Source organism: Carlito syrichta, unplaced genomic scaffold (assembly GCF_000164805.1).
Source record: "Carlito syrichta isolate Samal-C Ts95f unplaced genomic scaffold, Tarsius_syrichta-2.0.1 Scaffold301856, whole genome shotgun sequence".
NCBI classification, from domain to species: domain Eukaryota; kingdom Metazoa; phylum Chordata; class Mammalia; order Primates; family Tarsiidae; genus Carlito; species Carlito syrichta.
The window spans coordinates 127,300-140,534 of record NW_007245952.1 but is presented as its reverse complement, the minus strand read 5'-3'; the positions used below and the strand labels follow the sequence as shown (position 1 = coordinate 140,534).

General features: G+C 45.0%; 1 protein-coding gene across 5 annotated transcripts in view; it reads right to left on the bottom strand.

Annotated features, from left to right (window-relative positions):
* Positions 1-13,235, bottom strand: part of CYFIP2 (cytoplasmic FMR1 interacting protein 2) — a 144,348-nt gene that overhangs the window by 109,130 nt on the left and 21,983 nt on the right. For 3 of the 5 annotated variants that reach the window (XM_008055455.2, XM_021711085.1, XM_008055456.2), the window contains 4 exons: positions 12,248-12,337; positions 5,180-5,257; positions 4,029-4,130; positions 190-371 (listed from right to left, as the gene is read on the bottom strand). In XM_008055455.2, coding sequence (XP_008053646.1) covers positions 190-371; positions 4,029-4,130; positions 5,180-5,257; positions 12,248-12,337 — 452 coding nt within the window. The remainder of the gene's footprint in view (positions 1-189; positions 372-4,028; positions 4,131-5,179; positions 5,258-12,247; positions 12,338-13,235) is intronic. The other 2 variants (XM_021711086.1, XM_021711087.1) reach the window with 2 other exon arrangements.

The following is a 13,235-nucleotide window of genomic DNA, read 5'->3' as shown; positions in this document are numbered from 1 at the left end:
TCCACGGATGGGGAAGGAGGCTTTGACTCTATCTGGAGACACAAAGCTCAGCAAAGATCAAGTTCTCCAAAGCCCAGCTCGGGGCCCCGTTCCTCAAGCTCATGGAATCAGGCCTGGGGGGATGGCCTTCCCTTGGCAGCCCGGGAGGAGGGGTCCAGCTAGGGGACAGGGTGGGGTGGGTGCCCTGACCTCTTGTAGGCAGAGTGGTCGTTCTTGACACTGCACTTCATGTTCTTCAGCTCGTCCAGGACGGCGAACATGTTGATGAACTTGCCCAGGGTCAGGAGGTAGGCCTCGGAGACAAAGTCCTTCCGACGCTCAGCGTGGCACAGTCGCTTCACCTCGCTGCAGAAGCGTTCGATGGCCTTGCGCTGGGGGCGGGGGGAGCGAGTGAGGCCAGCAGCCCTGTGGGACAGCTCACCGCACTGTCGCATGAGGGTAGGGCCCAGGCTCCCTGGGGCCCTCGTCAGGGTTGGGCCCTTTGGAGAAAGGCAAATCTGCTGCACAGTCCTTCTCAAAAGCATCCTTAAAGCCAAAGCTGATGTCTAGAGTGGCGCCTGGAAGCTGCCCCCAAATGAGGCATACCAAACACACTCATTCAACACACATTGGCTGAGAAGCCTGTCTTATTCCTGTGTGTATCCCCAGCACCTAGGACTGTGTCAGGCACCAGACAGTAAGAAGGTAGAGACTGAGAGGGAGTCATTCAGAGAGAAAAAGAGGCTCATTCATTCTGTATCTATTTAATGAGCATCCTCCATGTGCCAGAAACCATTATAGGCACTGGGGTAGAGCAGGGAACAAAACAGAAACACAAACAAGCAAGCAAACTCTGTCCTAAGGACTTCTCTAGTGAGGGCAGACAGAAAACAAAATAAATACATTATCTCTATCAGAACGAGACACATGCCCTGGAGAAAAATAAAGATGGGAAGGGAGTGGGAAAGACTCAGAGGAGCTGCTTCTCTCAGGAGGAAGATTAGAGAAGCAATCATTTGAAAGAAAAGAAGGGGGGGAGGGGGATGGGATTAACAGTAGCAAATATCTGTCTGGGGATGGGGAAACACCTCTTATCAACAGGGTGCCTGAATGAAACGTAATTGTACACCTAACCCTTAACTGTACCCCACAAAACCATAATAAAAAATATTGATAATAAAAAAAAAAAGAAAGAAAGAAAAGAAGGAGAAAGACACAGGTAACTGAGTGGCCAGTGCAAAGGCCCCAAGGCATGCTCTAGGGATGGGAAGGAAGCCAGGCTGGCCAGAGTGAGTGCAGAGAAGGAGCTAGAGATGGAAGTGGGGATGGAGGACAGGCTAATGCCTATTGTAGGCCTTTGTGAGGGCTCAGGCTTGGACACCAAGCAAGTCATGGAAATACAGGAAGTTCTGAGGCAGGAAAACGTGGTTTGAATTATACTCTAAAGCAGGGGTCTCCAATCCCCGGGGCACAGACTGGTACCAGTTGTGGCCTGTTGGGAACTGGGCTGCACAGCAGGAGGTGAGCAGTGGGTGAGCAAGTGACACTTCATCTATATTTATAGCTGCTCCCTATCACCCACATTACCACCTGAGCTCCACATTCTGTCAGATCAGCAGTGCATTAGATTCTCATAGGAGCACGAAACTTATTGTGAACTATGCATGTGAGGGATCTAGGTTGGGCACTCCTTATGAGAATCTAATGCCTGATGATCTGAGGTGGACCTGAGGTGGTGATCTAGCACTGGGGAATGGCTGTAAAGACAGATTAACATTAGGAGTGAGGTTTGACTGCACATTCTCTCCACACCCTGGTTCATAGAAAAATTGTCTTCTATGAAGCCAATCCCTGATGTAAGGTCAGGGACCGCTGCTTTAAAGTGGTCACAGTGCTGTTGTGGCGAGAAAAAACGGTAGGAGGAAAAGATAGAAGTGGGAAATAATTAAGAGGCTGCTGTGTTTAAAGGCGGAGTTACCACATGCCCCAGCAAGTTCACCTCAGGTGTCCATCTACCTGAAAAAAGTAAAAACCTGTGTCCACACAAAAACTTGTACACGAATGTTCAAGTTTTGTTATTAATAGCCCAAATTAGAAACAACCCAAATGCCCATAAACTGACAAATAAAATGTGGGGTATCTATACAGTGGAATAAAAAGGAATGTAGTTCTGACACATGCTACCACACAGACGACCCTTTAAAAATCACTCTAACTAAAAGAGCTGGCAACATACTGTAAAGCCAGAGACAGAAAGTAGATTAGTGGTTACTGAGGGCTGGGGAGGTAAGGAGATGGGATATCATGGGGTGATGGCTAAAGGATAGGACTTCTTTTGGGGGTGATGAAGACGTTCTGAAGTTGATAGTGGTGATGGATACACCACTCTGTGAGTATATTAAAAATGTCGTAAGTATCCACTTTAAATAGGTGATTTGCATGGCATATGAATTATATCTCACTAAAGCTGTTACCAAAACTTTTAAAAAGCAGTTGAGCAACAAGAAGAGGTGACTGCAGTAATTCAGAGATAGTGAAAGAATAAGTGAGAAAGAGGAGGAGGAAGAGGAGGAGAGAGGAAGGGAGGGGGAAGATAACAACTACTTAGCCTGAGGGGCCTAACCAGCCAGCCGTTCCTGTCCTTCATGAGTCGGACAACGTCACACTTCTTCCTTCAGGGTCTAAGTCCAACTAAACTCTCTGCCAAGATGGAAATGTCCAATACCACAGCCACACCTCATACAGCCACCAAGCACCCGAAATGGCTAGCACAACTGAGGAAGTGAACTTTTAATTTTAACTCGTATAAATAGCCACATGTGGCTAATGACACTGGCATGGTTCTACATGATTTCAGATCCTCCCATTCATAAACACCTCTTGGCAGGGGACCCTCAGTTGAGCACTCATATCAGTTTGTGGATAGCCTCTCCCTCTTGGATCAACTTTCCCAAGGAGACTTTGGGTACCTAAAGGCAGGTTCCCTGAGGCTAATAACAGCAGCTGCCATTTGTTGAACCTACTCTGCCACCAGGGCTCTACTTGGCTCTTCATAAGCAGACCATTCATCCCCACCACAACTCTGCAATGTAGGTCATTTCCAAGGGGAGAAATCAGAAGGTGTTAGAGATGTTGAATGACTCTGCCTCCCGAGGAAGTGCTCCCCACTCAGGGCTACACCCCCTTCCCCACATTGGCATCTTCTCCCATTTTCATCTCTCCCCACCCCAGAGCACCAAGACTTCCTTCTATTTCTTAAACACATCAAGCTCCTTCCAGCCTTGGCCTCTCTGCCTCTGCAGTACCTTCTGCCCAAAACCATTCTCCTCCTGGTCATCATAAGACCAGCCTTTCCCTCATGATAGAGACTTTGCTCAAATGCCACCTCCTGAGAGGTCACCCCTAAAACAGCACCCTTCACAGACACTCTAAAACACAGAACTTTTAAAAATTTCATTTTAATACCTTGAACATGATTGTGTATTGTTTATTGTCTCTCTCTCTCCCCCTACTTAAAACATACTCATATACTCACAAGGACGTAAATTCACAAGACTCATCATCGATGGGTCTTGCTCACCCTGGGGTGGGTAGGGGACACTCAAAAATATTTGCTGCCTGCTCCAGTGGCTCATGCCTGAAATCCTAGTACTTTGGGAGGCCAAGGCAGAAGGATTACTTGAGCCCAGGAATTCAAGACCAGTCTTGGCAACAGAGCAAGACCGCGTCTCTACAGAAAATAAAAAAATAAACCAACCATGGTGGCATGTGCCTACAGTCCCAGCTACTTGGGAAGCTGAAGTGGGTGGATCGCAAGAGCCCAGGAGGTTGAGGCTGCAGTAAACTGTGATTATGTCACTGCCCTCCAGCCCGGGCAACAGAGTGAGACCCCAACACACACACACACACACACACACACACACACACACACACACACACACAAAATTGCTGAATGAACAGATGACATGGCAAAAAAACTCCAGAGCCTAGTGGCTGGCAGTATGGAAGTCTTTTCAAGTCTCCTGACGCAGACCTGTCCACCCACTTACCTGAAAGTACATGAACTTCATGAGCTTGGTGACCTCAGGTTCCAGCACCTCCACTGTCTTCTCGTAAATCTCCACTCGGTTGGGTTGCTCGTTGCATTTCACCTGCAGGGGGCAGTGGGACTCAGACATCCTGGTTTGCCCAGGCAGGCTGGTTCATACCTGTGATCTTAGTAACAGGGCCTGTTTTCACTCCACATGTGCCTCAATTTGGATGATAACTGGTCTGGCCACCCTATTGAGGGGAGGCTGATGCTTGCTGGTCTTGGTGGGTAGAAGTGCCCCCCAGAGACTGGAATCAGGCGTCCCGGGAACAGAACACCCCACCCTTTCTCTTTGTCCTGTGCCCCACCTGAGAGCTGGACGTGGACTGCAAGCTCTCCCTCTTTCAGTCCTTTCCCTGTCCTTGCTCCAGTGGAACCCAGCTGGATTCTATGCAGACAGAAATGTCTGTCCATTGCTCTGGATGTGCCTGGGACAAAGCTCCCCTCACCACACTCAGGCCGGTGTCAGCCAATGTAAGATGCATCCACCAAGAAACCCACGTCCCTTGCCCAGGGGTCTCCCAGAGTGCACCCTGGAGTCTCACATCACACTTATGACATGCTTGCTTGCCAAGATTGCTAGGGGGAGGCTGCATCTGAACAGGGAATGAAAATGAGTACAGAACAGTGTTCTCACGACTGTTTAGATATTCTTACAATGGTGGCAACACGTTAGATATTCACCAGTGGATAATTAAATGGACAAAATATGATATAGTCACACAATATCATTATCAGCTGGTACAAGGATGAGGCAGATCTATATGAAATGGCATGAAAAGAAGCCATAATAAACTGACAGGCAAAAAAAGCTTCAGAACAGTAAGTATCATTTGGTTCCATTTTTGGTAAGCAAAACAAAATAGCATCTGTGTGTTCATATGTAACACAGGCATGGAGAATCTGAAAGGATGCAAACCAAGCTGTTAACAGGGTCCTTGGCATCAGGGTTATGGGAGCTCTCTAAATGTCTCCTGCGTTCTTCCTTGCACACGAGGCCTCACTTCACTCCCTTCCACTTGGAGAAGCTCAGCTCTGGTTTGAAGGCAGGGTAGGGGTAATAATGCTCCCTGGAGGGGCAAGAAAAAGACACAGCCGGGACAGTCTCACCTGGGGGATGGCCCGGGAGCAGCTGCGCCAGGTATACAGCATGACCGCGTACTCGTGTCCTTCCTCCAGCATCTCATTCTGAAACGGCAGAACAGCCTCAGCAGGAGAAACCACAATGGTGCCACTGGGCATCTCAACAGCCCCCAGGCCCTCAGTTCTCACATTGTGGTCTGTGGAACAGCAGCCCAGGCATCATCTGGGTGCCTTACTAGAAATGTAGAATCTCAGGCCCTGTCCTGGGCCTATGGTATAAGAATCGGCATTTCAGCAAAATTCCCAGATGACTCCCAAGCACGAGAAGTTTGAGAAGAACCTACTTAAAGTATCCTCATCAGATGTCCAAGGGCCCTGCAAGCAGGCCACATTTGTCAAACAGACGGACAGCCATCTTAGAAAGAATGAGGCGGATCTGTGTTTCCACAGCAAAGGGTATCCCAGAAATGTTAGCAAAAAAAATAAGCAAGCAGCAAACCAGCATGTATAGGTGAAGAGGCAAAACAAGGCTGGGCATGTAGGTTCATGCCTGTAATCCTAGCACTTTAAGAGGCTGAGGCAGGAGGCTCACTTGAGGCCATGAGTTTGAGACTAGCCTGGGCAACATAGCAAGATCCTTCCTCTACAAAACTTTTAAAAATTAGCCAGGTGTGGTGGTGCATGCCTGTAGTCCCAGCTACTTGGGAGGGTGAGGTGGGAGAATCCCTTGAGGCTGGGAGTTTGAGGCTGCAGTGAGCTACACCAGCATCATGTCACTGCACTCTAGCCTGGGTAACAGAGCAAGATTCTGTCAAAAAATGAAAGAAAGGAAGGAAGGAAGAAAGAGAGAAAGAGAGACCAGCGGGGGGGGAGAGAAAGAGAGAGAAATAATTATAAATGTATTATTATATATTAAAATTTTGATGCAACATGCACCAAGCTATGAATAGCAAGCTCTCTGTGTGGCTGGGTTATTTTATATTCCTTTTCCTATCACATAGCATTAAACTGTTCACACTTACAAGAGCTCATGATACTATTTCATAAGCAGAAAAATTATTAGCATCAATTTTTAAAAACGAAGAAGTAGAGCAGATGACAAAACCAACAACAGCATGACAAGTGAACATGAAAAATACAGCGATGACTCATCCAACGAGACACTGCTACTGTGGAAAGAGCCCTGAAGTCAAGGTCCAAATATCCAGGCTCAAGTCCCAGCCTCATAATTTATTAGCCCTTCGGTCTATTGTAAATCACTTATCCTAAAATTCTCCATTTCATCATCTGTTAAATGATGATACTAATAGGCTCACAGAACTTTATGAGAAGTAAATGGAATACACAGACACACAAGGTTAGCTATAAAGTGAGTTAGGAAAATAGTCTGGCAGTGCCACAAAATGTGAACCATTGGACCCAGTAATTCCACTCTTGAGTGTATACCCAAGAGAACAGAAAACATACGTACATATAGAACCTTGTGTGGATTCAAGATTTGCTTGTAACACAAGAGTTCATAGCAGCATTATGCATAATAGCCACAAAGTGGAAATAATCCAATGTCCATCGACTGATGAATGGAGAGATAAAACATGGCATATCCATCTAATTGATTATTTGGCAATAACAAGGAATGAAGTGTGAATACTTGCTATGACATGGATAGACTTTGAAAACATTATGCTAAGTGAAAGAGGCCAGACACAAAAGGCCACACATTGAATTATTTACTTAGATGAAATGCCCAGAATAGACAAATCCACAGAAACAGGAAGTACGTTAGTGACTGCCAGGGAGTGGGGAGAGGAATTGCGCGTGACTGCTAACAGGCTGGCGTGTCTTTTGGGGGTGATGAAAATTAGGTGGTGGAGATGGCTATATAACATTGAGAATATGCTGAAAGCTACTGAATTGTACACTTTAAATGGTTTTACATCATGGAGAGTACACCTTGAAAAGTACAATAGCCGGGCTCAGTGGCTCAGCCTGTAATCCCACGCTTTGGAAGGCTGAGGTGAATGGATTGCCTGAGCCTGTGGGTTTGAGACCCGCCTGGGCAACTTAGCGAGACCTCATCTTTACAATAAATCAAAAATTAGCCGGACGTGGTAGCGTGTGTCTGTAGTTCCAGCTACTTGGAAGGCTGAGGCGGAAGGATTGCTGGAGCCCAGCAGGTCGAGGCTGTTGTGGCGGGAGTGGCCACGGCACTCCAGTCTGGGCGACAGAGTGAGACTCCAACTCAAGAAAAAAAAAAGAAAAGTACAATAAACAAATATTACTAAGGCATCTCTCTTTGTAAATGTATCGCTACAAAAATGAAACGTTTATGGATATATTTTGAAATCCACATGTCATCTATTTCAGAGTATCTTGTTAGTATAACATCAGATCTGCTGAGTGCAGTGCCTCATACTGTAATCCCAGTATTTTGGGAGGCAGAGGAAAGAGAATTGCCTGAGCCCAGAAGTTCAAGACCAGCCCAGGCAACAAGGTGAGACCTCATCTCTAAAACAAATTTAAAAATGAGCCAAGTGTGGTGGTGTGTGCCTATAGTCCCAGCTACTCAGGAGGCCGAGGCAGAAGGATTGCCTAAGCCCAGCAGGTTGAGGCTGCAGTAGCCGTGATCATGCCACTGCATTCCAGCCTGAATGACAGAGAGAGAATCCCCCCACCAAAAAGATCAGATTTAATTTACTTATTACAGTTGCTTTCAACAGCAAATGTCATTGACAAGTCACACTTTCAATTCTTAATTTAGAAAACCATTAAAATCAGCAACATGTTGTCTTCAAGACCAGAAAGAACCTACATTAAGCCTGTGTGTCTCTGTGCCTCAGAACACATGTAGAAAAGGGTACATGAGAGTAACTTAAGGTGCATGTGTCGTTTTTTAGCACCAAGCTCTCTGCTCACTGGAAAGTGAAATTCCAACTCATTCATTCAAAAATGTTTAACTGAGCACTCATGAATCCCTGGCTCTGTGCAATGTGCTGGGAACAGGGCAGTGGACAAGAAAAATGTGAGCTCTGCCCTACGGATAGTTTGGTTGGCCATCAGCCAGATCTGTTGTAGAATTATGCCTGGAATGCAGAAGTAAGGACAATGTGGTGGAAAGAGCTCTGGGTGGGGCCTTGGGAAACTTGAGTCCTGGACCCGGCTCTTCTTATCCCATCTTTTAAACATCTTGTAAATGTTATGGTTTCTTTATTCAGAGGTCAAAAGTTGGCCTCAGTCATTGGTTCTCAACCCTGGCTGCACTTTGGAGTCACCTGGGCAACACTGACTTCCAGGCCATGCTCCAGAAAAACTAAATATTTATCCTTGAGGTGGGGTCCAGGCACTGGTATTTTTTAACAATCCCCTGGGTGCTTCCCTTGTCCAGCCCAGGTTGGCAGCTGCAGGCCTAAGGACCTCTAAGGCCCTTTACATGTCTAATATTCTGCAAGTCCATGACTTGAACCAAATGTGAGTCCAGCTCAGATTTCAGGGCTGGTCGTGATAGATTGTGTCTCTCAGCCCCCTTCCCACCCCCAGCAAAGAACCCTCAACTCTCCCATGTAGTGGGTCAATGATGTGCCTTATGCACTTTCACATCCTCCTCTTTTCTCCGGCTATCCTGCCCTCTAAGAGGTCCATCTGGCTCAAGAGTGGGCAGGAGAAACACAAAAAGATGGACATCTAATGAACCCACCTTGCTGTAACTAAACTACTCTAGAAAGACTGGGCAAGGTACAAGGCAGACACTGTTAACTGAAGTGAGATTTTGGTGGTATCCAGGAGTGTCAACAGTATACCCCACTTGTGACTCATGTCTAAACCATATCAATACACTTCCTGTGTAGGTAGAATAATGATGTCCTAAAGATATTCGCATCCTAATCCCCAGAGCCAGTGTATATGTTATCTCACATGGGAAAAGGGCTTTGAGGTGTGACTAAGTTGAGAGCCTTGAGATGGGGAGGTAGTCTTGGATTATCCTTGGGGGCCCAGTGTCATCACAAGGGCCTTACACATGAAACAGGGAGGCAGGAGAATCAGAGCAGGAGATGCGAAGATGGAAGCAGAGGTCAAAGCAACGTGACTGCTGGCTGGCTGGAGGCCACAGGCCAAGTTATATGGGCAATCTCTGGAAGCTGGAAAAGCCAAGGAAACACATTCTCCCTAGAGCCCCCAGAAAGGAATGCAGACCTGACAGCACCCTGATCTTAACCCAGTAAGACCTATGTCGGACCTCTGATCTCAGAAACTGTAAGCAAAGAAATGTGTGTTGTTTTAAGCTACTAAGTTAGTGATATTCTGTTAGAGCAGCAATAGGAAATGAATATAACCACCCTCCAAACCAGCTCTCCTTTCCACTTCCGTCTTGGTGTCCCTGACCTGATTGCATTTCTGGAAAGCTCAGTTGGTGTGGTTCCAGCCGATAAGTTACATCCAGTGTCTCTCACAGCCATGTCCTCTCAGCCATCCCCTGGTGCCATCACCCCCATTCAGCCTTTACAGCTACCATGTAGGTAACTTTAATGATCCTGACCGATTTCTTTACCTCACTCACTCCTACTTGCAACTCACTCTACACATAACTAGCAAGTGAACCTTATCCCTCAAACAGAGTTCTGTTCACATCTCTCCTACAGATGAAGATTTACCATTTTTTTTGATTTTTATTAACTGAATTCGACACTTGTTATGGGCTAAATTGTGTGACTCCCAAACTCATATGTTGAAGCCCTAACCTTAACCATACTTCAGAATGTGACTGCATTTGGAGACAGGGCCTTGAAAGAGGTGGTTAAGTTAAAATGAGGCATTAGTGGGATCCTGATCCAATCTGGCTGCTGTCCTTACAAAAAGAGGAAATTTAGACATACAAAGAGATGCCAGGCATGTGTGCGTACAGAGAAAAGGTCACTTGCAGGTCAAGGACAGAGGCCTCTGGAGAAACCAAACACATTAAGGTCTTGATCTTGGACTTCTAATCTCCAAAACTGTGAGAAAATTAATTTCTGTTGTTGAAGTCTGTGACACTTTGTTATGGCAGCCCAAGCAAACTAGTATGCCCTGACACTTATCTATTTTCTATAAATACTACAAACAATTTCCCTATAGTCCAAACCCAGTCGGTCTCTGAAAATTCTGGCACCTGTGCCTTTGCCTGTGCTGGCTCTTCCACCTGGAATGGCCTATCTCCTCCCTGAATGATAAAATCCTAACTATGGGAGACAGCAGGGTCTTGTGGAAAGAGACCGGGAATGGTAATCAATCCTGGGTTTCAGGTCCAGCCTCATAAGTCACTAGTTCAGGAACCATGAGTAGCTTGCTTATTAACTATTCTAGGCTTCAGTTGGGTATTATTCTATTGGAGGCCTAGAATAAAATGGGTATAATGTTCCCTTTGCAAATCCCAGGGCGGTTTATGAGGCTCCAATAACATCATGCATGATAATACTTTACATACATTTTCAAGTATGACATACAAGGTATCATTACTTTCCTACAAGGCCCTGCTCAAAGCCACTTATTTCATCAAGCTTTCACTGATCCTCTCAAAAGTCCTTCAAAAATGGAGCAACTTTGATCATGACATTTATCCTTAACTTTGTGCATCTTTATTTGTCTGCAAAGCAAAGTCTAGAGCACAAGTTGTATAGTGAGACAGAGCTGGGTCTAGATCTGTCACTCATTAGTGGTAGGACACTGAGTAAGTTGCTTAACTATTTTGGGCTCTAGTTTTCCCCGTCTATAAAATGAATACATCTGAAGCCTAGAATAGTTATTATGCAAGCTATTCATGGTTCCTGAACTAGTGACTTATGAGGCTGGACCTGAAACCCAGGAATGACTACCATTCCTGGTCTCTAGACCTCATAGGGTTGATGTGAGGGGTAAACAAGATAATGCATCTAAAATATCTGCACAGAAAAAGTGTTCAATACATGGCAAGCCTTCCCATTTCCCACTTGACTCACTGAAAGTCGTCACATAACTACCCAGTGTTTATACAGTCCTCTGCTAGTACCAGGGACACAATACTTCTTGAATGAACAAGTAGAGTATATTAAGACAAGGCTACAGGAGATAACTGATACACTGCTATGGTTGAATGCATCTCCCAAAGTTCATGTGTTGGAAACTTAATCTCCGGGGCAATAGCATTGAGAGGTGAGACTTTTAAGAGGTGATCAGGTTGTGAGGGTTCTGCCCTTATTAATAGATTAATGCCATTATCATGGGAGTGGGTTTGTTATAAAGGATTAGTTTGGCACATTCTCTCTCTCTCTCTCTCCTCTCTCTCTGTCTCTCTCTCTCTCACCCACGTGATGCCTTCTGCCATGTAATGACATAGCAAGAAGGCACTTGGCAGATGCCAGCCCCTCCACCTTGGACTCTCCAGCCTCCATAATCAGGAGCCAATAAAGTTCTGTTCATTATAAATTACCCAGCCTATGGTATCTGGCAGCACAAAATGGATTAAGACAGAGTGTGAAAGGTCTATTGAGGTACAAGCAAAGCCTGTAAATACTGAGTATGGAATTCTTAAAATTTTGGTGCTACATGAAAAAAAAAAAAAAATCAATGAGCACCAAAGAGGAAGGGAAATGATCCCTCCATGATGGGTTAGACCCTAAAAAAGAAAATAATAATGGGTCCCATTTGCAAATAATATAGGTTACCAGCATCCTTGAGTCAATACTGTGTTATTCCAAAGTTAGAGTCCCTGTCTCTTTTTTGAGGCACCCTTTGCTCAAGACACAAAATTCCACACAGTCAGTATTCTAAAAAGCATAAGCCAAGGTAGAGTTGAAGCCCATGTTAACTCAACAGGAGCTCAGGAAAGTAAGTAGTGGGGATTAAGTTGGGCCCTAACCATGAGCAGGGTTTGCAAAGATGGAAGATAAAGAGGAACAGAACATCCTCAGGCACTGAGGGGATGGGGCAGAATGTAAGGATGGGCGTAAGCAGACCAGTCTGACTGAGGCAGGGGAAGGGTGGGTCTTGGAGTAGCTGAGCACATGCCCTGGCATGAGAAGTTGCCCATGGCCCCTCCCACCCTAGAAGGGAGCTTGTCTGCATACATGGGTTCCAAGGACTTACCATGCTGGAGTGGACCGTAGCCTGCTCAATGTACCTTGCAATGCCCGTGACAAATGCATTCCTGTCCTCGAAGTTCGTGTCAAAGTTAGCCTGTGGAATTAGAGGACAGGAACATTTGGTAATTGGAAAACAGGTCCAAGGTGGCTGGGTGTCTGGGGAGCAAATTGCTGCTAGCAAACACCACAAGCTCTGTGGAAACCTTCCAACCTGCCCAGTCCCTCAAAACCCCACTTGTAATCCCACCAGGCAGGAGCCAGTGGACATCTGCCACATCTGCTCCCCTTCAGTAATCAGGTTCATCAGCTGAGCTCCAGGAGAACATGCTGTAACTCCACAAGTCCAAATAGCTGCTAAAAGTTAGGATGTATGTCGCTTTAATTCAGCAGTTCCAGAAATACTCACCCCAGGATGCAGATACATACATACAAGGATAATCACAACAGCATTGTTTTGTAATTAAATAAATAAAAACTGTAAATGACCCAAATGTCCATCATCAGCAAAAAGCTAAATATATAATAGTCTATCCATAAATGGACTAATAAATACCATGAAGTAGCTAATCATAATGTGGTAGCATAGTAGTACTATCATGGAAAATACCCACAATTTTAAGTTAAAAAGTCAACTAAAAAAGCACTATAGATATTTTCTATGATTGTCTTTTGGTAAAAACATATATATCTGCATATCTGATAAAAATAGTAATAAGAAAACTTTTATTTGTTATATTTTTCTGTACTGCTTATAATAAAAATATATTTATAGAATTAAAAATTTAATCTGGGTTAGAAGATGTGAATAAACCAAGTTTATGACTTGAAACTTCAAGTGTGTGCTTAACAAATCTAACCACTGAATGATATTAAAAATATACAACATACTTATATTTAGTCTCCTTTAGCAGTCCAGGAATTAGCAAAAGGTCAAATACAGCTAAAAATTTCAAAAGAGTACATCCTTTCTTTCTTTTTTTTTTTTTTTTGGA